General features: G+C 42.3%; 1 protein-coding gene across 1 annotated transcript in view; it reads right to left on the bottom strand.

Annotated features, from left to right (window-relative positions):
• CNTNAP5 (contactin associated protein family member 5) overlaps window positions 1–24,279 on the bottom strand; it is a 462,074-nt gene that overhangs the window by 66,315 nt on the left and 371,480 nt on the right. Inside the window, exons 14-17 of the mRNA XM_019480590.2 lie at window positions 19,994–20,150; window positions 13,082–13,209; window positions 12,758–12,928; window positions 10,245–10,463 (exon numbers count right to left, since the gene is read on the bottom strand). Coding sequence (XP_019336135.2) covers window positions 10,245–10,463; window positions 12,758–12,928; window positions 13,082–13,209; window positions 19,994–20,150 — 675 coding nt within the window. The remainder of the gene's footprint in view (window positions 1–10,244; window positions 10,464–12,757; window positions 12,929–13,081; window positions 13,210–19,993; window positions 20,151–24,279) is intronic.

Raw genomic sequence — 24,279 nt, 5'->3', positions numbered from 1 at the left:
TATTAACCTCCCAATATGCTCGTGGGTGTTAGGGAAAATTAGTTAGAGCCTCTGGAAAAAAAAACAAAAACAACCCAACAACAAATAAAACCTTAGGTAGATAAGAGTTTCCAAGTTATTCTCATCCTAAGAAGCGATTGGATATGAATGACCCTGTGTTACAACCTGAATCTTTTTTCAGAGATGAAGATATGAAGATGCACGTCAAGCCATCCAACAGTAAGGCCTGGGGGAAAACTTTGCTGAAGGACGTGCTGGCCAAATGAGTGATTTTGTTCACAACAACAGGTTTCTGCAGCTGACTTTTTCTGAGCAGCTCAGAGACAGGCAGGGAAAGAAGCCTTCAGGATGGGAGGGAACTAGTGGGAACAACTCAGAAAAGAAATATTATCACACAAACCAATACTGGATCTGAGTGGCACAACGGGCAAAATTACTTCCATTCTTTCAAGAAGCTACTTGGGATTTTGAACAAAAAACAAATGGAGGTTGTCTTCGTGAGGGAGGTGGGGTAGAGGGGAGGACCATCAGGGATTGCATCTCTCTTTTAAAAATAAAATACATAGAAGAGGAAAGTGTGCGAGTGTGTATGCATGTGCAAGGGTGATTAGCATTATTCAGAGAGAGGTAGTTAGCCGTGTTAGCTTGAAGTTAGGCAAGAGACATGCCAGAGTGACACCTTATAGACTAATTGATAGAGGCATAAGCTTTCATAAGTAACAGCTTGCTTTGTCACACCTGATGAATCAAGCTGTTGCTTGTGAAAGCTTATACCTCTCTAAATTGCCCTGGCTTTTATCATGACTCAGTTACAGGAGGACTTAAGAGCCCCAGGAGGGGGGGGAAAAAGTACATTATGTAAAAGAGCTGCAAACCTCTAAGCAGCATATTCAAGAAGCAGTGAAGAGGCACCATGAATTAGGCCCGAAAAATAAACAACCCCCACCCTCATCCCCTCGCAACATGTCTCCAGATTGCCCTAGAGCAACCAAATCAAAGGCTGTCCTTCCACCCTGGGAGGCCATCCCAACATGTAACCAAAGCAGAAACATAGGAGGCTAGGGTGTAAAAAGTTCCCCACAAATGGTGGCAAAGCCAAAAAATGGCTCTACATGGAGGAGCAAATGACACATCTTTGCCTTCTGCCATTTCCTGGCTATACTGTGCTGGGTTTCTCTCCTGAAATAGCAGTGCAAGAGGGGTCTGGGAGATCCTCATATAGGACAGTAACTTCTCAGGCTTCCTAGTTTGCCTCTTCAATGTTATAAAGCAAGAGAGCGGCCTGTGTGTGGGTGTGCAAGGGCCTTCCTGTTGCTTGTGCATCATGGGCAAGTGAACACCGTGTTCGTTGTCTCTATGCCACAGAGTGAAGCAGGACTTCAATCCCACATCAGGCACCAACTACCCCAGAAGCAATCTGCCTTAATACTGCCCAGAAGAGATAGTTGGTTAGACCAGAGAGAAGAGATTACTACAATGGAAACGGACAGTATGTTGACTATTAGGAAGGGGTTGTACCTCAAAATGAATGACACCTTCCTCTACACTAGGGTCATCCCGTTGGGCCGTTGGAGCCCGGCTGGGTGAGTATGTGCAGTATGGCATGCAGGCTTGCTCTTTCTTTATCCTAGTTATCTCTCCAATTTAATGAAACGTATCTTTGTGCACTTTGGCATTTTTGTCGATTCGGGAGCTTTTGGCCATCAGAGACGTTACCAGCAATCACTACATGGAAGTGGCTCTCGTCAATCCCAGCTCAATAACCCATCACAATCCTGGCTCAGCTCTGTCCAATGTGAACTATGACTCCAGTGCACTGTATTGTCATACGGAAAAGGAAAAGGAAACAAATATACAGGTGCAGCAGGGATCACTGGGCACATCTACATGAGATGATTACTGCTCGTTGGCCGAATAACACTGCATGTCATGGCAAAAACCATGCTAACAGGTTACTGCACAATGTTATTAGGCTAATGTATAGTAAGCATCACTAAATAACTATGCATCAGTGCTACTGCACAGTAACTTTAGGTACTGCTCATTTAGTTAGTGCTTTATTAAGAAAGGAGTAAACTAAAGGCGCAGTATTAGATTTTATAAGCTATGTAACTACGTACATGTGTTTAGATTCACACCCTCGAATCTCACCAGGTACACATAACTGAAAGAAATGTTGTCCTATGGCAAAGGAACTACAGCTGAGTGCAGAGTATTGCAGCAAGACACCTGGCACCTCATCAGACTGTGTATGACATAAGTCCCACACTGCAAACCTGAACCCTTTCAACATCCATGTAAGGGAGCAGGATTGTGGTTAGATTTGAATACTGCTCCCCTATGATTTGTTTGCCATTTCCATTTTGGATGCATCCAACACTACATCAGGAGAGCACTTAAGATTTCACAGAATCATACAAAATGAGGATTGAAGGGACCTCAGGAGGTCACATCTAGTCCAACCCCCTGCTCAAAGCAGGACTGGCCCCAACTACAACATCCCATACAAGATTTTGTCTACCCCGGTCTTAAACACGCTAAAGGATGGAGCTTCCACCACCTCTCTGGGGAGCCTGTTCCAGTGCTTTACTACCCTGCTAGTGAGAACTTTTTTCTTAATATCCAATCTCAACTTCCCTTGCTGCAACTTGAGCCCATTGCTCCTTGTCCTGTCATCTGCTCACACTAAGATCAGTCCAGCTCCATCCTCTTTGCAGCCCCCCTGCAGGGAGGTAAAGGCTGCTATTCAATCCCCCTCGGTCTTCTCTTCTGCAGACTAAATCAGCCCAGTTCCCTCTGCCTCTCCTCACCAGTCCTGTCCCCCAGCCCCACAACCATTTTTCTTACCCTCCACTGAACTCTCTCCAATGTGTCCAGATCCTTTCTGTAGTGGGGGGTCCACAGCTGGACACAGGACTACAGATGTGGCCTCACCAGAGCTGAATAGAGGCAAGAATCACTTCCCTTGATCTGCTGGCAATGGTTCTGCCAATGCAACCCAGGATGCCATTCACCTTCTTGGCACCAAGGGTACACTGCTGGCTCATCTCCATCTTCTTGTCCACTGTCACGCCCATGTCCTTTCCTGCAGAGCTGTTGTGCATCCAGTCAGTCCCCAGCCTGTATTTCAGCAACCTTATAGTGCGTGTAGGACTTCCAGTTCTGCAGTAGTGCTAAGGCATTGAGATGGACCTTGTGAAGAGCAGGTCTCATTGACCTTTGACTGACTTGGTGAGAGACATAGAAAAATGAGAACACAGCAATGAGTGTGTGTGAGGGTGGTGGCAAGGGGAGGGCTGGTACAAGACGGGAGTATTAAGAGTGAAGTAAAATTAATGAGGACAGGTGCTGAGATTAAAAAAAAAGAGCTGAAGGGTTAGGTATGAACTTGGCAAAGAGACAAATAGAAATGGATATCTTGGCAAAAGGACAGATAAACCTTGGCATGAAAACTTGGGTATTTGGGATATAAATATGGATGTGCTGCAAGGCTTGCTTTTTGTAGTGACCTGGGGAGGTGTCCCTCATGCATAGCATTGCTATTACTCTTCCAGGCATTTATACGGAGTTGGGCTGACTGCTAAGCAGACTGGATAGCACACTGTTAAGTGACAAGAAACCTTTTCTGAGCCTTTTGCCCACAATCATGGATTTGAGTCATTCCTTCTATGTTGCAGCTGACCTTGAGAAGGCATCTTGCTAGCATCGGCCTCCTGGAGCACACAAGCGCCAGCAGCCTGAACAGGAACATGACAGGGAGCAAAAAGCCTACTCAAAAATGTCTCAAATTTGCAGCAAGTTCAGATTTATTTTCCAATTCAAACCATTATACCTTATTTAAGCTTGCTTTGAAACTAGCCCCTGTCTGTGGTCCATCTCTCAGATGATAGCAGCTCTGCATTGCCCTTTTGCTCAGTCATTCATTTGGACACTGTTCTTTTTCATTCTGAGTAAAGGGGCTGCTTTTCTGAGATCATGGGGCAGCATTAGGCACCAAAAAGCCAAATGAAATAGGTGAGAATGGAATTTCCAATAGAGCGAAAACAGCCAGTGTCATACAGACAATATCTTTTATTACACCAACTACATAGTTGTAAAAAAAAAGAAAAAAAATCTTTATCTGCAAGCTTTCAAGGACATGCACCCTTCCTCAGGCAAAGGAGAATGCAAAGATTGCAATATGAAATGAAACTTCATATTGCACACGAGAGCTGGAGGGTGGTATACGTTCTCCTGGGTGGAAGTGCATTTTATGCAAATTAGTCTCGGATAAAAGTTGGAGATGTCTTTTTGCCTCAAAGGTTTCTGGTAGCAAGCAGGATGTTGAATTTTGCTTCTTTCTCGTTAAGATGTTTCATATTTCACAGGACAAGCAAATGCATATATACTATTGCCCCTGAGGACACGCAAGGAAGCACCCAGGGAATTCCTGCCACACATCACTTTGGTGAGCTGCATGAGCTCATGAGGACCAAAGACCAAAAAGGTGGGTGACAGGCCTGAGCTGAACTGAGGACAAGTGGCAAGGAAGAATTGCTGCCTAAACCCTAACTCTACCCGTGCCTGTCATACACAAGCAGCAAGAATTGTTTGGCCATATCTTTTATATAGTTGGGAGAGATGGTAGACATGTTCTTGGGTCCTAAATGCCCTTCATCAGGTCTGGGGAACAAGAGGATAGAGCCTACGCTAAATGCTAGGTAAAACCATTCGTTTAGTTTAAATCCATTATACCAATGAAACCAACCGCTTAAAAAGGAGGCAGTAAATGTGTGGAGCAAAGATAAATAGCTACAGGCTAAGTAAAGAGCAGGGTGTAAGATATTACCAAATAAATCTTGCTTCCCACCTGTTCCCTGTGCTGGCACGGTTACAACAACATTACAACACTTACAATATGTGATATCACTCCCAAATGCCCTTTAAAGAGTTGAGGGCATAGACAGGGTCTACAAGTAGTCAGAAATATCTGCTTGTGTATGTCCTCTGGGCAAAAAGTCTTCCCAGTTATAAAGCTTCCATCTTCTGTTGGCTCCTACTGAATTATGGCTATTTTCTGCTTCTATACAGAACCATAGAGGCAGCCTTAAGGGTTGGACAGGCAATGGTGTAGATTAAACACACAAAGTTGGCCTACAGTCATCTTACCTTGCCACCCCAAATACTGGGGTGGCATGAGAGAAATCCAGTGGTCATATATATATGCCACAGCCTTGAAGAGTGAGCTTTACTTGTTTTATTACCAAAAAGCAGCCGATAGTTAAGTTCTACCCTAAAGATCTCATGAACGGGTTGGAGTTTGACACTATGCAAAGCAAAAAAGAGTCGGGATGGAAAATAAATGGTAATGGTTATTCCCTTCCCACAATCTCAGTGTGACTGGATTTTCCGTGGGAAAGGTTCTTTGGGTCAATCCGGTTATCTTTTATTTGACCATTGCAAATAGTTGGAAACTACTTCTTTGCAAGCTTTTGGGTACAAACCCCCTTTGCCAGGCTGAGGAAGCATCTGCAGTTGGTCTACGCTCTTCCTGGATGGATTTTTAATGGGGATTTTAATCAGCGAAACATTTGACAATGTTGACATGCAGGTTGTCATCATTATTCTCCAGAGCCGATGCTGTATCAGAACGCACAGGGAACGTTCACTTTTCTTGGCAAAATGGCCTTGTATTGGCTTGCAGCGTGGAGGTTTTCTCCATCCAAAGGTTAGATATGTAATGATTTTCTGACTTGGTTTTAGTTTGGTTGGGTCTTAAAAGGTCCGTTCTGCAGAACAAGACGGTGCCAACAGAGCAGCAGTACGTAGGGCGCATAACCAAAGGGTTAAAATCCCTGTAGCCACTTAGTTAACATTTCTGATATCAGCTTCAACTCCACATTGCCATGAAAACACAGTTAGAGTACTAGTGTGAGGTAACGGATAACTTTGATCTGAAGTCAACAACCCTGACAGCCATTACTAACAATGCCAGATCCATCAGGTTCACCAGGTGTAAGAGCACATCCAACTTCTAACATTAATAGCTATTCACATGCTAATGTGATCAGGTGTAAGCACCCCTCCATTGAAATTAAACATATTTGTGCAAGTATCTCTCCATTGCCAACATTTTTCAAATGCATCCTCTCAAAGTCATTAGAAACTCATTTTTGACATCAAAACTCATTCTACTTGTGTGATCTGCATTTGAACCTGAACATATTGAGGCAGAAGGCTGTGTCATTTGTCCTTGTCTTTGTTAACACCTTCAACAGTACAGGAAAAATTTCATTTTGAAAGCTACACTGAATCTCCATTTTGATAATCATCATAATAGTATCTTATCTAATATAACCCCTTCTATCCAGAAGGATCCATAAATCCCCCTAGAAGATAAATAAACTAAATTAAATTTTGACATTGAATCTTATTTATGAGAATTGCAAAATACTAGAATTGATTCTGAAGGAAGGGGGGAATAACATATTAAATCTTGATGACTGGCTGTCTGCATCATGACAATGAAGTTCTGTGTTTAAATGGAATAAAATAGGGAGATTCAATTAAAAGTATTTGGAACATTTTTAAACACCAAATCACATCAGTGATATGGATTATTAATTAAGCGTGTACATACTAAGCATGGCAGCCCCTTAATCAGCAGCCTGCGGAGCACTGCAAATGAAGAAACAAATCTGTTGCAGGTTACAAGAGGGGCAGAAATTATGATGTTTTTTTGCTTCTTGCCATTTGCAATCAATGTTGTTTATGAATTTGTTTCTCAGATGGGATGAAATTCATTCCACATGCTCCAAGCCTTAAATCTGTCTATAACTACCAGGCATTAGGATGAGACCGTCTCAGGAGACAGATCATCCCATATGGGTCTACTGAAAGGTTTCTTGTATTTTTCTATGAAGCACCTGGGGATGGCTATTATCAGCCCAAGATACTCAGGTAGGTAGACCACAGACCTGATCTAGTCTGGTGATGCATATCTCCCTATGTAGGACGGCCCAAGAAACAAACCTGCAGACCTTGAGCTCACAAGGTGGACCAAAGAGGTGTTGAGTGAGATTTTTTGTAGGTCAGCCAAAAACCACATTCCCATCAGTATCAAGTCCTTGGTCCATTTTCTTTAGGATTGAAGTTTTATTTTTTGAAAATAAAACCGTTTAACATAAGTTCACTGTATTTAAAGCCTTCCGAGGAAGATTCTCTACTCCCAACAAGCATATACCCTCAAATTTCCATCTGCCTGGAAGTTGCACATTCAATGGGTTCTCTTCCATGACCCCAGACATCTGATAGGAGCCTACTTTCTTCCTAAAGAGTTTAGCATGTGTCTTCTTTGAGCACCTGGGAGGAAGCTGACTTGAAATTGCTAAGCCCAACTCATCCCACCCCATGATAGGCCCTGTGTTCTCAAATGAATTCTCCGCAACATTGAATGCTATCATGGCCTGGCATAGATATGAGCTGACACTTATAAAGGCCGAATCACACTGGCAGAGTGATGACAGTGTGGTTTGTTGTTGGGTTTTTTTTTCCCCCCTATAACACCTTCCATCCAAGCAGAAATATAAATATTACCGGGGACACTCAAAATCTGCTTAAAATTGAAAGTTCCTATATTTGAGGAGACCAAGAATATCCTCTTGCCCAGGCTGAGGGATGTCAGGGCCTTTCAGATAAAAATAATTTTTCAAAGGGAAAGACTTCATCGTTCACACACAGATGCAGCCATCTCATCCAACAAGAGAACTCGGTGTGGGTTAGGACCTGGTTGTTGCAAAACAGATAGAAAAGGAGGGGGTTTCCTTGTATTCTGAGCCAATGTGGCCAAAATTAGGGGTTCACACAAAACCCTTTGTGAGGGTGATCCCCTGCCCTCCATTAATGCTGACTTCGTGAAGGAACATCTTGAGAAGCTGGATACCTTCAAGTCAACCAGCCCTGACAATCTTCACCCCAGGGTACTCAAGGAGCTGGCGAGCATCATAGCCCAGCCTCTAGCACGGATCTTTGAAAACTCTTGGCACTCTGGTGTAGTGCCCGAAGACTGGAAGAAGGCCAATGTGGTGCCTATCTTCAAGAAAGGGAGGAAAGTGGATCCGGCTAACTATAGGCCCATCAGCCTGACTTCTATCCCGGGGAAGATCTTAGAAAAGTTTATTAAGGAGGCCATCCTTAATGGACTGGCTGACGCCAACATCTTAAGGGACAGCCAGCACAGGTTTGTTGCGGGTAGGTCTTGCTTGACCAATCTCATTTCCTTCTACGACCAGGTGACCTATCACCTGGACAAGGAGATGAGATTGATGTCATATATCTTGACTTCAAAAAAGCCTTCGATCTGGTGTCCCATGATCGCCTCTTGGAGAAACTGGCCAATTGTCGCCTTGGGTCCCCCACGATCCACTGGCTGGAAAATTGGCTCCGGGGTCGGACCCAGAGGGTAGTAATTGATGGAAGTCACTCATCGTGGTGTCCTGTGACCAGTGGGGTCCCCCAGGGCTCTGTCCTTGGACCCATACTGTTCAACATCTTCATTAATGATGTGGACACTGGAGTCAGAAGTGGACTGGCCAAGTTCGCCGATGACACCAAACTTTGGGGCAAAGCATCCACACCAGAAGACAGGCGGGTGATCCAGGCTGACCTGGACAGGCTCAGCAAGTGGGCGGATGAGAATCGGATGGTGTTCAACGCCGATAAATGCAAGGTTCTCCACATTGGGAAAAAAAACCTGCAGCATCCTTATAGGCTCGGCAGTGCTATGCTGGCTAGCACTATGCAAGAAAGAGACTTGGGGGTCATCATTGACCACAAGATGAACATAAGCCTACAATGCGATGCTGTGGCTAGTAAAGCGACCAAAACGCTGGCTTGCATCCATAGATGCTTCTCAAGCAAATCCCGGGACGTCATTCTCCCCCTGTACTCGGCCTTAGTGAGGCCGCACCTGGAGTACTGCATCCAGTTTTGGGCTCCACAATTCAAAAAGGATGTGGAGAAGCTTGAGAGAGTCCAGAGAAGAGCCACGCGCATGATCAGAGGTCAGGGAAGCAGACCCTACGATGACAGGCTGAGAGCCCTGGGGCTCTTTAGCCTGGAAAAGCGCAGGCTCAGGGGTGATCTGATGGCCACCTACAAGTTTATCAGGGGTGACCACCAGTATCTGGGGGAACGTTTGTTCACCAGAGCGCCCCAAGGGATGACAAGGTCGAATAGTCACAAACTACTACAAGATCGTTTCAGGCTGGACATAAGGAAGAATTTCTTTACTGTCCTAGCCCCCAAGGTCTGGAACAGCCTGCCGCCGGAGGTGGTTCAAGCGCCTTCATTGAACACGTTCAAGATGAAACCGGATGCTTATCTTGCTGGAATCCTATGACCCCAGCTGACTTCCTGCCCTTTGGGCGGGGGGCTGGACTCGATGATCTTCCGAGGTCCCTTCCAGCCCTAATGTCTATGAAATCTATTCGAGGTGGAAAAACAGAAAACATATTGCCAAAAAAATCATTTGATCGCCTCTTGGAAAGTAGTTGCTTTCATTGTCGTCATATATCAAATATATATCAGCACATATATATTCGTAACTGCATAGATTCATAGGGGCTGGAAGGGACCTTGCAAATCAGTGGGTCCAGTCCCTCTGTACACGGGCGGGAAGACAACATTGGTTAGGTGATCCCAGTGAGGTGACTGTCCAGTCTCCTCTTGAAAGCCTTCAGGGCAGTTGACTGCACCACCTTTGGAGGGAATTTATTCCACAGTCTGGACACCCTGACTGTGAAGGACTTTTTCCTGATATTAAGCCTAAAACATGGCTATTCTATAAAAAAAAGAGCAGATTTGGAGTAAATACTCCAGATTACTTGCAATTGCAAGTATCTGCACCAGAAATGCACATCAAAGAATTATGCTTTGCCCAATAGGGCTTAACAAACATGCCAAGACACTTGTGTGTCCAATTCGAAGAGGTCACAGGTCAAACACTAATCATCAGAGACTTCTGCCCACAAGAGCTGCAGCATAGGAAGCATGTCCAGACATCCTTCAACAGATAAATGCAGCATCAAATATGTTTGAGGACACCTTAATTCCTAGAGCACAGATTGCCTGACATGATGTGACACAGCCTCTTCACCCAGAGATGCCCAGTGCTAACAAAGGCCAAGGATGGGACCACGACATGACTATTTTACGGCAGAAAAAAAACATTGCCAACATTGAAAAATTTCTGGATGGGTCCCTACCTACAAATAATTGGCTGTTGAGCTGCAAACGGAAATTTCCCCCTGCAGGTGCATCAAGAATCTTCTTAGGAAGGTTGTCTACTTGAAGAGACGTTTGCTTGAGGTTCCTCTCCGCTCGGACATAGTGCCACTGGTTATCATTCAGAGCAGTGGGAGACTGCACAGTGATCCCAGTAGGACCATTTCCAACATCTATAGAGAAGGTGATCTCCTTAGGAGCTGGAATAGAAAACGGTGTGAAGAAGAAAAAAAGATGTCATTAAATATCTCATTTGGGCATCAAAGTGTTATCTAAATGAACTTTAACTTTTAGGCTAGCAAATAACATGGCTTCATTGACCTCCTGTCTCCCACGTGGCAGCCTAGATGTAAATCTGATCTCACAGCTCAGGCTTTACTCCCCGTGGTGAGTATGAATGGTTGAGGATACCCGTGCTTTTTTGCTACATTATTGACTGTACCCAAGAAAAATGAGTTTGCTCCTCTGTGGAGGGTTAGCCATATGAATGTCAAGCATTGCACATAAGTGTGGATTTGGCAATTAAAGCTTCTCTCCTGTGTGGGTAGAAAGCTAAAAAAGGGCCAAGGTGACCTTTCCAGCTGAATCTATAAAAGACGTGCTTGTGAATATAGGCACAGAAGAGAGAGTGGCTGTGCGTGGTGGGGTGGTTCCCAAAAACATGTGGTCAGAGGCATAATTCTCAATCCTGGCAATAGGAAAGAGGTGACGGACCAGAGTTATTGACTCCTGTCCTGTCAGAGACACAAAAAGCTCCTAAGGAGAAAAGCAGAATGGGAAAAGAAAGTCACACAAAGGGGTTGACTGCTGTGGTGGGAGGATAAAGCCCCAGTGACTCCAGTGGAGACAGGATCGGGGCAGAATCTGACATTATTGCTACTGAATATATCCCTCTCCTTACAACACTGCATACACCAGAGATTGTAAGAACTGGCTTTCCAGCCTGCACGCCAATCAGAAGGTAACGGCTTGAAAAGTCATAGAAACCTGTTGTTTCAAACCCAACAAATTGGATAGGTCTGCCTTTGGAAGCTGTTTCTCAGATAGTTAAGATAGGAAATGTTCCGTGGGGATAGACAAAAATCTATTCTGAGCCGCTGCATCTGCTAGAAGACCATTTCCTTTGCAAGCAGCTGGCCTGTGGAGCTTCCTTGATATAAGCCCTTTAGGCAGCAAATTCCATCTGGCAGGAAGATGCACAACAAGATGCTAATAATGAGACGCTCAAGTGAAAAAGGGAAGACACACTCCAAGTTTTACCAGTTACTAAATAACTAGTTACTTTGCAAGGACACGCTTTGGACCACGCTGTCTGAAACACATGCTATAGTCCTCTCCGCAGCTTGCGGTATGTTGCCCTCCTTAATGTCAAACTGCCATTTTTTTTTAACATTCCCTGAGAATGAAATGCAGTACATTGAAGTACAACCAAATTGGACTTTGATGTGCAATTAACACTAAATCATACCTCATTACCTTGTGATAATGCACCATGACATTTACCACTGGTTTAATGAATCGAAGGGCCTTGGGGCCTTATTTTATTAAATTTTATGTTGAGGTTATTATAACCATATTATAAAATGGACAGCACTCAATTCTGAATTTTCTCAGCCTGACACAATTTGGAACAGAGGGGTCCTTATTTCACTTCAATGCCAAAACAGTTTTCTCATATTAATAGCCTAAATCATCAGAATAAGAGAGAGGTTAAACCTGCCAATTAGTTCTCCTCCCCCCTCTTTATGCATTGAGCTGTAATTGCAATTTTGCCACTTCGCCGGCTCTGTGATTTTCACAAGACCTACTAGGACCATTAATGACTCTCATCAAAGCCTTTGTAGGTCTTCACCTCCCAAGGCATCAGCTGCTTCAACAGGATCTCTCACTGTCCCAGGCAATTTTATGTCACTTGTGGGCAACAATTAGCTAACTGATATATCTAGATATAGATATCTATAAGATAGATCTATAGCTATAGCTGTATATATAGCTATATAGATATAGGTATAAATATACATATATATCTATAGATAGAGATATCTATATAGATATAGGTATAAATATCTATCTATCTATCTATCTCTATCCATATATCTCTATCCATACAGATATATCCATATAGATATAGATATATAGATATAAAATTAGAGCTCATCTAATTAATTCTCACCCATTAAGAGATTGAATTCAAGAGTTGAAAACATGTTGTGTTACTGGCACTGATTTAAAAGGAAGAAGTGTCCTACTCCTCTTAAAAAGGTAAGGCTTTCAGAAAACAAGTATTATCACCTTTTTGCACCTGGGGAACTGAGAATCAATGATATTAAGTATTTCAGCCAAGGTCATAAGAGATTTCTAATTTCCCATCTATCCCCTGTGTGCCATCACACTAGAGAACTAAGACGTAAGGATGAATTTGTCTGACTGTCCCACTCCCTACCAAACCAACAGCATGCAATGAATATCATGGATTTCCAGTGTCAACACTTACAGTTTATTTCAACTCGAATGAAGTCTTTAATCCCAAGGTTTTCCAAGAAGACGCCAGCTACAGCCGTGGTTTTGAAGAAGAAGGAAATGTCTGCACTGAACTCGGCATGGAACGGGGGGAAGAGCAGGTAGGAGGCCTCCGTGTTGAAGGATGCAGCGTTCCAGAACTGCCCTGCAAAAAACAACACCCTTCTCCATAGTTAATTGGCACAGGGCAGAGAGAGACAGTAGCTCATGCAAAGAAGCTTTGCTAAAGAATGGAGAGAGAGAGAAAGAGAGACGGGACACTGTGCACCTATAGAAATCAAGAGGAGGTAGTACTCACTGTCTCCATGACAACGCAGTGGACCGATTCTCCAGACAGCCTCAGAATCTGACCGGTTCGTGTCAGTGATCACTATCTGAGTTACAGGCAAATGGTCTTTGAAGGAAAGGAGGCCGGTGTCGTTGGCCCTAGATAGATAGATAGATAGATAGATAGATAGATAGATAGATAGATAGATAGATAGATAGATAGATAGATAGATAGATAGATAGATAGATAGATATCTTCAAATGGCTTTGGTACAATACTTGGTACTCATTATACTTTTCTAAAACTTTACATCTAATTCTCAGAAATGTTTAGCACCTGCAGCCACAGTTAACTGCAGGGCAAGTTGTAGAAGACCATCATATTGGAAACTTTCTGGAGCAGAGACTTCAGAATAAAACTATGATCCCACAGAAATCATGGTGAGCTACTGTTGATTTTAATGGAAGGAAGCAGGATAGATATGTACCTTTAATGAATTTTAATGAAGCCAGGATTTCACTCCCTGTCTGTCAGGTACCCTGTACATCCTGGGATGGAATTAAAAAAAACCCCTAAATAAATAAAAAAAAACAGAAGTAGCAGCCAGGACCTCCCAATGCCAGCGCCACGGTGGACATGGCGGCCACCTCCGTTCCAAAGACTCAATCGAGCTCACGAGTCCTACAGTCCATATGGCCTTGGGGTCCCAGCATCCCTGCTCTATTGGTATTCCAGCAGAGTTTTTAAAGCGGAGTGTAGCTTTGCCTTACCTATAAATGACAAAGAGCTAGTTTGATGGTAACATTACGGGATCATTTTTCTCCTTTCTGTATACTAATAAAAGGCTACTCACAGAAATCTCATTCTGTGGTCTCTCAACAGCCTGAACCATCATAAAATGGTAATCTCAAGGTAATACTACCCACTTTTTTTCTAACAGATGGTGGAGCAGTGGTGCCATTAGGTATAATTACTTTTCACATGGTCCCCTATTGGCATGTTTTCTACATGTATATTAATGAAAACTTTGGTGGGATTTGAATATGCCCAATAAGTAGGCCTGTGCGAATAGGCAACTACTTGATTTGGGTTCAGCTGATTCAGAGATTTGAATCGCTTTTCTGATTTGATTTGGCCGAATCGATTCAGAAAAGATTTGAAGCCGATTCGGAAAGCTTCAGAGATTCGGCCTTACAGCATAATGGGGAATCAATGAAATAGCTATAGGTTTGTTGTTTTTTGGCTGATTTGGATGAAACTTGTAGGGTGGTAGCCTCTGCTGAGGGCATGAAGCCTGCCATGTTTCAAGATGATAGGTGCAGGGGTTTCTGGGAAACTGCACCTCAAATTCCTGAAAGTAAAACTCATGACGTGTGTGTGTTAAGCCCAGTGGGGTGAAAACTGCAGGGATGGTAGCTCTTTCTGCGGCCGTAAAGCCTGCCAAGTTTCAAGGAGATATGTACAGGGGATTCTGGGAAACTGCACCCCAAATTCTTGAAAGCAAAACTTGTGTCACGTGTGTGTGTGTGTGTGTGTGTGTGTGTGTGTGTGAAGCCACAATGGGATGAAAACTGCAGGGACGGTAGCTCTTGATGAGGTCACACGCCTCCCAAGTTTCAAGGAGATAGGAACAGGGGTTTCTGGGAAAATGCACCTCAAACTGCTGACAAGCAAAACTCATGACATAGGGGACAGTGTGTGTGTTAAGGCACAGGGGGGTGAAAACTGCAGGGCTGCTAGGGCCTGCTTCATCCACAAAGCCTGCCAGCTGTCCAGGAGATCAGTGCAAGGGGAGTCTGGGTCCTGGGGCCCTGCACCTCTGGCCGCAGGCAGGCAAAACGCATGACATGGACGCTGGTGGGACTGCGTGTGTGTTCAGGTGCACCCTTCCTGTTGCTGGCACCTCTGCACAACACAGCAGCGTGCTCCCATGAGGCCTCCTCCTTCCCTACAGCCTCATCCCGGTCTACCACTGTAAACAACGGCAGGTCAAAATAATTTAGCTGGCTCAACACCAACAGCACCAGCAGCCTCAAAGGTACCAGACAGGACTGTCACAGAGTCTTCCTTTTTATAAAGGAATTGACAGCAAGAAGTAAAGATGTTGTGTTGGATCTATGATACTCGTGGGGTGATGGCTTATCTTGTGTTTTTATGCTGATATGTTTATTATGAAAAAAAAAAGGAATAGTTAGAAAAATCTCTCTTAGGAAGCTTTCGAGTTGAAAAACCCTTTGTCAGACTGAGGAAGTACGTGCAGTTGGTGTGTCTCCTGGTCCTGGGTGGAAGGAATAGTAAGGAAGCCAGAGGCTAGCCTGGCACGCAATGCAGGGAAAAGCGCTGCTACATCTCCTTTTACACAACCTCCGCCCACCCCAGTCTGTCCCTCACCCCCTGATACCTCCATTTCCATTTTCACTGACTGGCTTTCTTGCCTGGATTGCATGCCAGGCCAGCCTTTGGCTTCTTTACTATCCTTTCCATCCAGGACCAGGAGATGCACCAACTGCACATACTTCCTCAGTCTCACAAAGGATTTTTCAACCTGAAAGCTTCCTAAGATATATTTTTATTTTTTATTTTAAGATATACCGATAAGCAGTGCAGTTTTTCATAAATATGGTGTGGTTAGGGAAAAGAGGGTTATCATCAGCAGATGTCACAAACAGCACAGGGAAAAAAACCTGTAAAATGGATTTTCATCGGAGAAAGTTTTGAGCTCAGTGCTGGGACCATGTTTAATAATCCGATGAAGTACATCTCAACTAGTTTCTTTCTTACCAGCAATAATCAAAAATGCTTTTCCAAATACAGTAATATGGAATTTGAAAAAAAAGTATGGAATTTGAAGAAAAAAATCAGGTCAGATTTAATAGGAGAAGCCTGGATGCAATGGTTATATTCAGAGCTGAAATTTGAAAGGAAATACAAGGAACTGGATCAGATCTGATACAACGGGGCAGAGGATTCAGAAGATGCTCGAGTTCTCAGTACTGTCAACAGGCACTGATAGTGCTCACTGTCACACGAGCCTGGTCCTATTGTGAGGAAGGCTGCATAAGATAGCATTGGCAGCAGAGAAGGTGGCTCTTGCACAAAAATAACAAGACTGTGGAAAGAAAAATAACGGTGGCCTTAGAGCTAAGACACTGGCCAATGTCCTAGGTGTTATGGCTAGTCTACTGTAGGCTTCCTGTATAACCTTAGCCTACTTTTCTCCTCCATAAAATGGGAGCAGTAAGGCATTCCTAATTCAAAGCAGTGTGGGGAGAACAAGTTCTGAAATGTAGACCCCAATGCTTCATTTGCTTGAGTGGTTTTAACCTGGAGACTGTAGTTGTGCTTTAAAAGACATTTTAGTCAGAGAGAAACTGAGGTAATAAATAGACTCCAGCAGTGATAATCACAGCTTCTTACAAAAACATATCCCTGCATCTACATTGATATCTTTGCTGAGATAACTAGAATGCATTCCAATAAACTGGACTGGCTCTGAGATATAATGGGACATGATTTTGGATGGCATCCTGAAGTGAAAGAGAACCAGCAGATTTATTGTCAGGTAGGGCCATGATGGATTCATTATAGGAAGAAGGCACTTAGAAACAACCTAAAATGAATACAACCCTGAATTTCAAACATGTTTTTTCTCTGTACCTCAATTTATAAATTTTGCCTGCCAGTTTCTGCATCAAGTTTGTGACTTCTAGGTCAGTTAGGATATATTGTAAAGAACAATCTCCTGTTTGGATTTCAAAGACTTCAAGTGGTAGGATATTCACCCTATTCCAATGTACATTCTTTCAGGGATTAATTATCCTTATCTTCATCATCATTATTATTATTAATATGAAATCAAAACATTATTATTATTAATGCTAATAATAATAATGATGATAATATCTGTCCCTCCATCCATCCATCCATCTATCCAATCGGCTGAGTTTGACCACATGTTTTTAACCTCTTAATAAATCCATTGTCTAGGTTTGAGGTCACCGGTTTGGGTCATTATCATCACTAGATGACACTGGCTTGTGAATCTGCCATTCCAGCAGAGATCTGCTTCTTTTATTCCCCCATAAGTACCATGAAGTTAGTTCTGTATTCAGAAAATGTGATGGAAAGCAACCTATGACTGCCTGTTGTCATGGTATAGCCGCAGCAGCGGTGGGGTGGAAAGCCTGGAACGTAGCTGAAACCTCTTTCTAGAGTGACTTGCTGAAGTTAGAAAAATAATAGCTCTCCTGAATGCAGGACACTCATAATTACAAAGTTGTTCACCTGGCTAGGGTAGCAGCAGGGAGACAAACTTGGCATACTGTCAAGAAGAAGACCAGAGGTTGCAATTATCTTGGATGTCTGGCTGGATATTATTTAAAATCACCATGTCTGAAAGCAAGCATTCTTTTTCTGCCAATCACTTGGCTTTCATTCTCCTTCATGTCCCTTTCCTCTCACTTTCTGTTTCTCTGCTCTGATAAACCATTAGGTTACTTGACTGTGAAGACCTGAGGCTAAGGAGGAAAAAAAGAAAACCCAAAACAAAAAACCTGCTTGGTTTCTGAAAGGAAACAATAGTAGTCTTGGCTGGTTTCTAAGCCTAAGCTGAAGTCAGGAATCTGGTTTAACTGAAGGGAACAAGAACAACTTTCTACTTTGTAGCTCCCATTTAATGTCATGCTAAGGCAAAGAAATGCATCTCAGGCTGTGTCCCCTTTCCAACATAATGTGCAAGAAGCTCGATTCACCGTTCAGACCCTGGTGGGTTTCAGATTCAAATGCTCATTATGTATCAGGGGTCAGGGGAAGTACAAAAGCAATCTTTAAGAGACAGGAAATTTCCAGTGTTCAGAAACTCTTTGCAAAACTCAGGGCCCTTTTAGCTCTTAAACAGGCAACATTAATTTAGAAGGGTTCAGAGCAGGACATGTGCTCCAATTTTCCAGCAGATAAAAAGCAATGCATGCTTTAACCTTGGAAATGTATACATTTACCCTGGCTGCTGCACTGAAATTAGGTTGGGGAAAAAAAAAAAAAAGTTTCTTTTCCATGATCAAAACAATTTCTCAGTCTGAATCTTATTTTCTCGTTGTTCTGCCTAGTGCAACCTCAAGACATGTTGTCATGCAAAGCCCCATATAATGAGCAATCCCAGAACATCACCAAGATGGCCTTGGAAAGAAACACCAGCCGCTTACAATCTGAGCTGCGAATGACTGAGCTAAGTGCCGGTTCAACTATTCAAGGGACAGGCACTTAATAAAAGTGGATTCTTATTATGCCCTTGTTTCTAGCTTGCTAGTGTTCTTGACGACTCAAAACCCCTTCTTGATAATGAGTGGAAATCATAAACATTAGGTTCACATAACACATTTTTCCCCTTTGAAAATGTGATAAACAATAACAATAAAAAAAGATGAGCTAGGCAGTTGTTCAGTTATAATGGTAACTTCAGTAAAGAATGGATAATAAAATAATGGATGAATAATGTATAAGAGTAATGGTAACTTCATGGTAAAGAATGATCATATAACTTATTCCAAGGCTGTATATAAGGAATCATTCTTGGGACTTTCAAACTTGCAAATTTAACTTGGGAAAATTTCATTTTTCTCCACCTTGGCCTTAATACATACTTCTGTTTTTGCACTATTTTTGCATAGTTCACACACAATCTTTTTTTAAAACCTGACCCTGAATGTAAAGAAGCAGGGAAGACAAACCCAGCAGAAACTTATTGAACTCAACAATTCTGATTCATAAACTTCCTTTGTCCTTCCATTTCTGTTCTAGTTTCATTTGAGATTTTTTTTCCAGGATGTTTGATCAAGCTTATATGATTTTTGTCTTGTTATTGCCTCCTAGGTTATTGTATTCAATGCCCGTTGATTTACCTGCCTTCTCTAGTAGGTTTTGCTCTGAGCTCTATGCAATTGCAGCTAAACTGCTCCTACTACCCAGCTTGGTTCAGGTATTAGCGTGCTATAGTATAGTCTGCAGGGTGGATGTACCCTCAGTAAACTGAAAACAAAGGTTTACAAAAATGTTAGATGGATACGTATAAAACCCCATACAACACTGCGGCCAAAGCTTGTTGAAGTCAAAGGGAACCTTTCCACCAGCTTCAATGAGCTTTGCCTCTCACTTATACAAATGTCAATGATAAGCTTGTAAGGAAACAGTCACCTTTTATAGGATGATCTTGATGCTCCTACCTATTCTAAGAATACTAAAACCTGATTTTACTTCTCGGGGATGCGACTGGATGTGCGCATTTACTGTAAGCAAAATTACTGTGCAGTATGGGCTCACAGATACACGTGCATACCTGTACTGTGCAGTAAATATGGCAACTTGTTCTAACTTGAGCGTAAATTTAATATCTGCCTCATTCAGGCTTAAAATTTACTCCCAATTAGTTACTGTGCAGTAATTCACATGTAGATGTCTTATTGCACAGTAACACTGTGTGCGTGGGCTGACTTGGGGCTAACTTTAGTCTCAAGTCAGTCCACATACAGTGTTAATGCACTTTAATGCCTGTACCTGTAGACGCTGGCCTATTCCCATTTACTGCACAGTAAATTTAAGCCGGTATAAATGCACGTGTAGACATGCCCAGTTATACCCAGTGAACCAAACGCTAAGTTTTAATATGGGCAATTCTCCAAAAGAAGTCAGTGGGAGCCAGAACAAGTGAAACTTCAGGGTTTGGCCCGATGATTACAGTGAAGCCACATAGATACAACAAGAAGCAACATTTTGCACTGGGTTCTACTTTTATTGCAGAAACCTGCACTTACTTCCACCCCATTCAACTGCACTGAAGCCAACAAGGCTGCAAAAAGTACCAGGGAACATAGATTTCAGTTCAACAAATGTCTCTTGCTCCTCCCGCTATTCCCATCTACCCAATTATACATATATTAACATAATTACCATTCTTCTTTATCTGCATCACAGTTGCAAAAATATCTCATATCCAGACAACTTTCTTCCAGTCCACAGGCGCACTGCTGGACTTCAGGGAGAGAACCTCCCCAGTAAAAATGCTTCATGTTGGCACGGCCAACCCACCAAGCAAATGGGATCCCATCTGGATGAAATGTGGGAGAAGGAAAGACAAGAGAACTGCAATTACATAGAGAAGCCAATAGTATTGTAGTGGGAGTCAACCTTTTTGGCAGGTGTGCCATAAATTAGCACCACATCCTCCCCAAGTGCCATTCTGATCCCCTTCCCCTGCCTGATCTTCTGCTCTGCTTTCTTCTCCCAGCCCTGTGCTCCCTGCTTTCTGCTCCCACCCCAACCTACTGTATGCCACCTGCAGAGGCTCCCCATGTTACTTGTGGCATCAGTGTCGCAGGTTAGTCACCCCTGCAGTACTGAATCAAAGCAGGAATATAAGTCCTGTTTCTACAGGTGGCCATGTTAAAATGTAACCAAATGCCCCATATGGTACCCTCTACTAAGATGCAAGTTACACAAAATTCAACAAACAAGGCTGTAACTCTATTCTTTTCTGCAGAATACTTGGTAGGATAGACACAGCCAAATGAACTATATACACTTATTTTATTTTGCTGCCCTCCTTACTTCATTTCCTGTTTGCTCAAGCTGACACCGAGCACAACCAGAAAATGGACATTTTATGATCTTGCTTAATGGTTTGAGGGAAAGATGACAGGTTAGCTAGATAGTTACGGTTCCAGTTGCTTCTCAAATTATAGAGCCATGTGCTTCCCTTGTTAGTGGGAACATCATTACAATAGGTTAATATAGTCCATGGCAGTGGTTTGTACACGTTTGTTCAGGGCCTATTGGAGGCCAGTGAGGTTATGGGAAGCAGTCTACAGGTTGCTTTGCTCCCCACCCCCTTTTCAATTAAAGTTTGATGAACAGGGTGGTTCACAATACATTTTGAGGGTTGACAAAGGTCTGTTGGGCCAAAGAGCTTTGGAAGCACTGTTCCACTACATCAAAAATAAGGTGTGTTCACTAACGGTGTGATGACATTTCCTCACCATAAGTAACAGTGCACAATTGTACTAATGGACTAGTTTTTGGTCAGTTAAAGCAACACTGATTTCATCCCATATACAGCAAATCTGAGTTCTTAACAATGGATGATTCAAGCTTCTAGAAAGTGCACTCAATCTGCCGTTTCTTCTTGTTGTGGGTTTGATCCTGCTCCTACTGAAGTTAAAAGAAACAATCCTATCAACTTCCATATGGAACAGAATTAAGCTACATATATTATATATGGGCAACATGTTCCCATGCAAGACTTCATAAGATACTGAAAACCCCTAAGTAAGGAACCAAGCGGTATACAAATTGTAGAAAAGATCCTCCAGTAAGCCTAAATTTCATTCTGTGCAGTTATATTTTTTACCCAAAGGAGCTCTGTGCTCATTTTTTCTAGGTAAAACTAAGATTATATTTGTTTAAAATTAATCATATTTTACATATCAAATATTAGGTATTAATGGATTCAGTAACAAGATTCAGGCATCACAAAATCAGTGGATTAAAAACTTCCGGAGATTATCCTGCCTTTCAGCTCAGGCAACTTTTTGTCGACTTCTTAATCCTTAAATTAAGAAATGTAATCAGCTACAAATAATGGTAGATGGCAGAAGTTAGAAAAACAGCACCGTGTTCCTAACCTTCTGAGCTCAGGAATTATAAGCTTCAGTACTAATATGAAAAATTAGTCTGTTCTTCTCTTTCAATGAAAATATTAATAAAGTCTTTCCTAATTATGCAAGCAAGAACATCCAGAACATGAAATGCAACCAAGGTTAATTACAGAACGTTAGGGCCTAATTAAAATAAGTTTAAGATTAAGTCGGCAAAATTGAACTCATATTTGTTTTTCTCTCAACCTCCAACTAGCATACTGTAAACTCTTGGAAATAAAAAAAAACAAAAACACCTAACAAGAGTAGTTCCAGTCTCATGACACCATCATTCAGGACCTGAGAACTTTGACCAATACCCAGTGGTGCTAATTATAAAAAAAACAAAACTCAAGATTGGAGGAGGATGTATCCTACTAAAAGGTGTATACTTAATTTAGCGCTCATATATTCTTGCCAACATATTTCAGCTTGCATCTTGGATTCTCTCTGTTATTGGTGGTGAGGTGGTTTAGGAAAATCTGGATAATAACTAGACAATGTTACAACAGCTGATATAGTTATTGTAGGTGACAAAGGACTACCACCAGTGTGCTGGGAAATTACTTGGTACAGCTTTGTAGAGGGATGCTTATTCAATAAAAGGATAATTTGACTAACAACTGAAGCAGACATCACAGAGAAGTACTACATCTAATTAAAAAAAAAAAGTGCTCATTCTGGGAAAAAAATATTTAGATACAAATAAATCCTCTGGGCTTTCAACAGATAATGGTATGCATTAATCAAAGTCAATCTGTGTCTTATTGCTTGTTGGCTGGTACCATTAAACTAAGACATAATAGTGTGATAAACAGCCATCCGTGGGCATTAAGAATGAACATTTTTATAACATCTTCTTCACATTCTACTATATTTATTTTATTGAACTAAGCCAACCAAACAAAAAAAGATTTATGATGTAGACTCTCAAAGTGGTAGACACATCATAGCTTGAGTCATTTAAAAGTAGACTAAATTAAGCACTACATAATATATTGCAGGAAACGCTCTGGGATTGGCAAGGGAATGGATTATAAAACACAGTATCTTTTCAAATTTTCTGTTTATGGGCTCGTATCCTCGTTCAAGATGAACAACAATTTACTTTAGGGGTATTCCCTTTAAAGTCAATTGCAGGATCAGAAGACATCAGTCGCACTGAACTCTAGGTCCCAGTTTAGCAAAACCCTTCAGCATAATCCTAATATTAATCATGAGAATAATCAAAACACTATTCTACACAGTACTTAAGTGGGTGGTTATACTTCATTTAAGTCCACAGGATTTAAGCAAGAACTTGGCTGACCAGGGGCCTTTGGCCTTACAAGAATATGAATGATCAACAACAGTGACAGAATGAAGCCTCTCCTTTGGCCATGGCCGTTTCTGACCTTAACACGTTTCTAATCCATTCTAAAACATCCTTGGTTAAAGATTAGCTAGCTGTAGGTGTAACAAAAATATTATTTTTTCAATGCCATGCTTCAATATCCATAGTGGTATAACTGTCATGTATTACCTAGTCATTGCACCTTTATTGTCTACAGTATATTAGTATAATAAAAGCAGCCTCCAAATCTCTCCCCTCAACACAGTGCAAACACCACGCTAAATACTTTCCTGCGGTGCAGCTACTGAGGCCAACGGTGCTATTCCTGGGATGAATTTGTCCCTGCAGGCCTGTGGTTTCATTGCTGAGCAGAATTCCACTTTAAATTTTCATGAGTAAAAGTCTACTCACCCCAGAGCACCACCAGTCCTCCGTTCAGTACTTCCGTAGTGCATTTACCGAGTCCAGAACAGAGGACAAAAGCATATTGCACAAAAAAATGTATTGCACTGAATACATTTTTTTCTCAGGTTATAACTGACAGAATTCACTCATGTTGCACACATTAAAGGCTTCTTGTCATAGGTAATGCTGAAGGCAAAAACAGAAGCATGGGAAGGAGACAGTAAATATAAGACCAAAACCAACAGAGGAGCGTGAGATTGAATTTCCTCCAAAAGCCTGTTTCACTATCTGCACAACTCCCCTTTCTTCATAGCTTAAACAAATCCATTAAAAAGCAATGATTTTCCATTTCCAGCAAAGCACTGGCAGTAACTATAACCCTGCCTGTATTTCTCTTGTCTGGGAGCCTTAACCAACAGCTGTCTGATTTATGTTATCGTTTTTACCCACGGTAGCAAATCTTCAAACAGAGAAAAATGTTGAGCACTTGCATGGCAAAAAGTGAATTTAAATCCAAGCATGGTCCTGAATAAAGGAAGAACAGGCTGAAGGCTCATGAGCAAGCATGCACCAACCCACCACAAAATGTCATGGCACGTGCAGTTGTATATACCAGTTAGTTCTGCAGCGTGCAAGCTACTGGGAGCAATCAGCTACCACTTCAAGCCTGCTATGGGTTGGATGACCAACACCTCATTGCAAGGTGGAGCTAACTGAGGTTGCTCACCTGCTACCTGCTGAGCTCTCCATACTAAATCAGTGCCAGCAGAAGTCAAATGGCAAAAATCCTGAGTTCAGGCCACGGA

This window comes from Alligator mississippiensis, chromosome 4 (assembly GCF_030867095.1).
Source record: "Alligator mississippiensis isolate rAllMis1 chromosome 4, rAllMis1, whole genome shotgun sequence".
Taxonomy (NCBI): Eukaryota; Metazoa; Chordata; order Crocodylia; family Alligatoridae; genus Alligator; species Alligator mississippiensis.
This window is presented reverse-complemented; position numbering and strand designations above follow the sequence as displayed.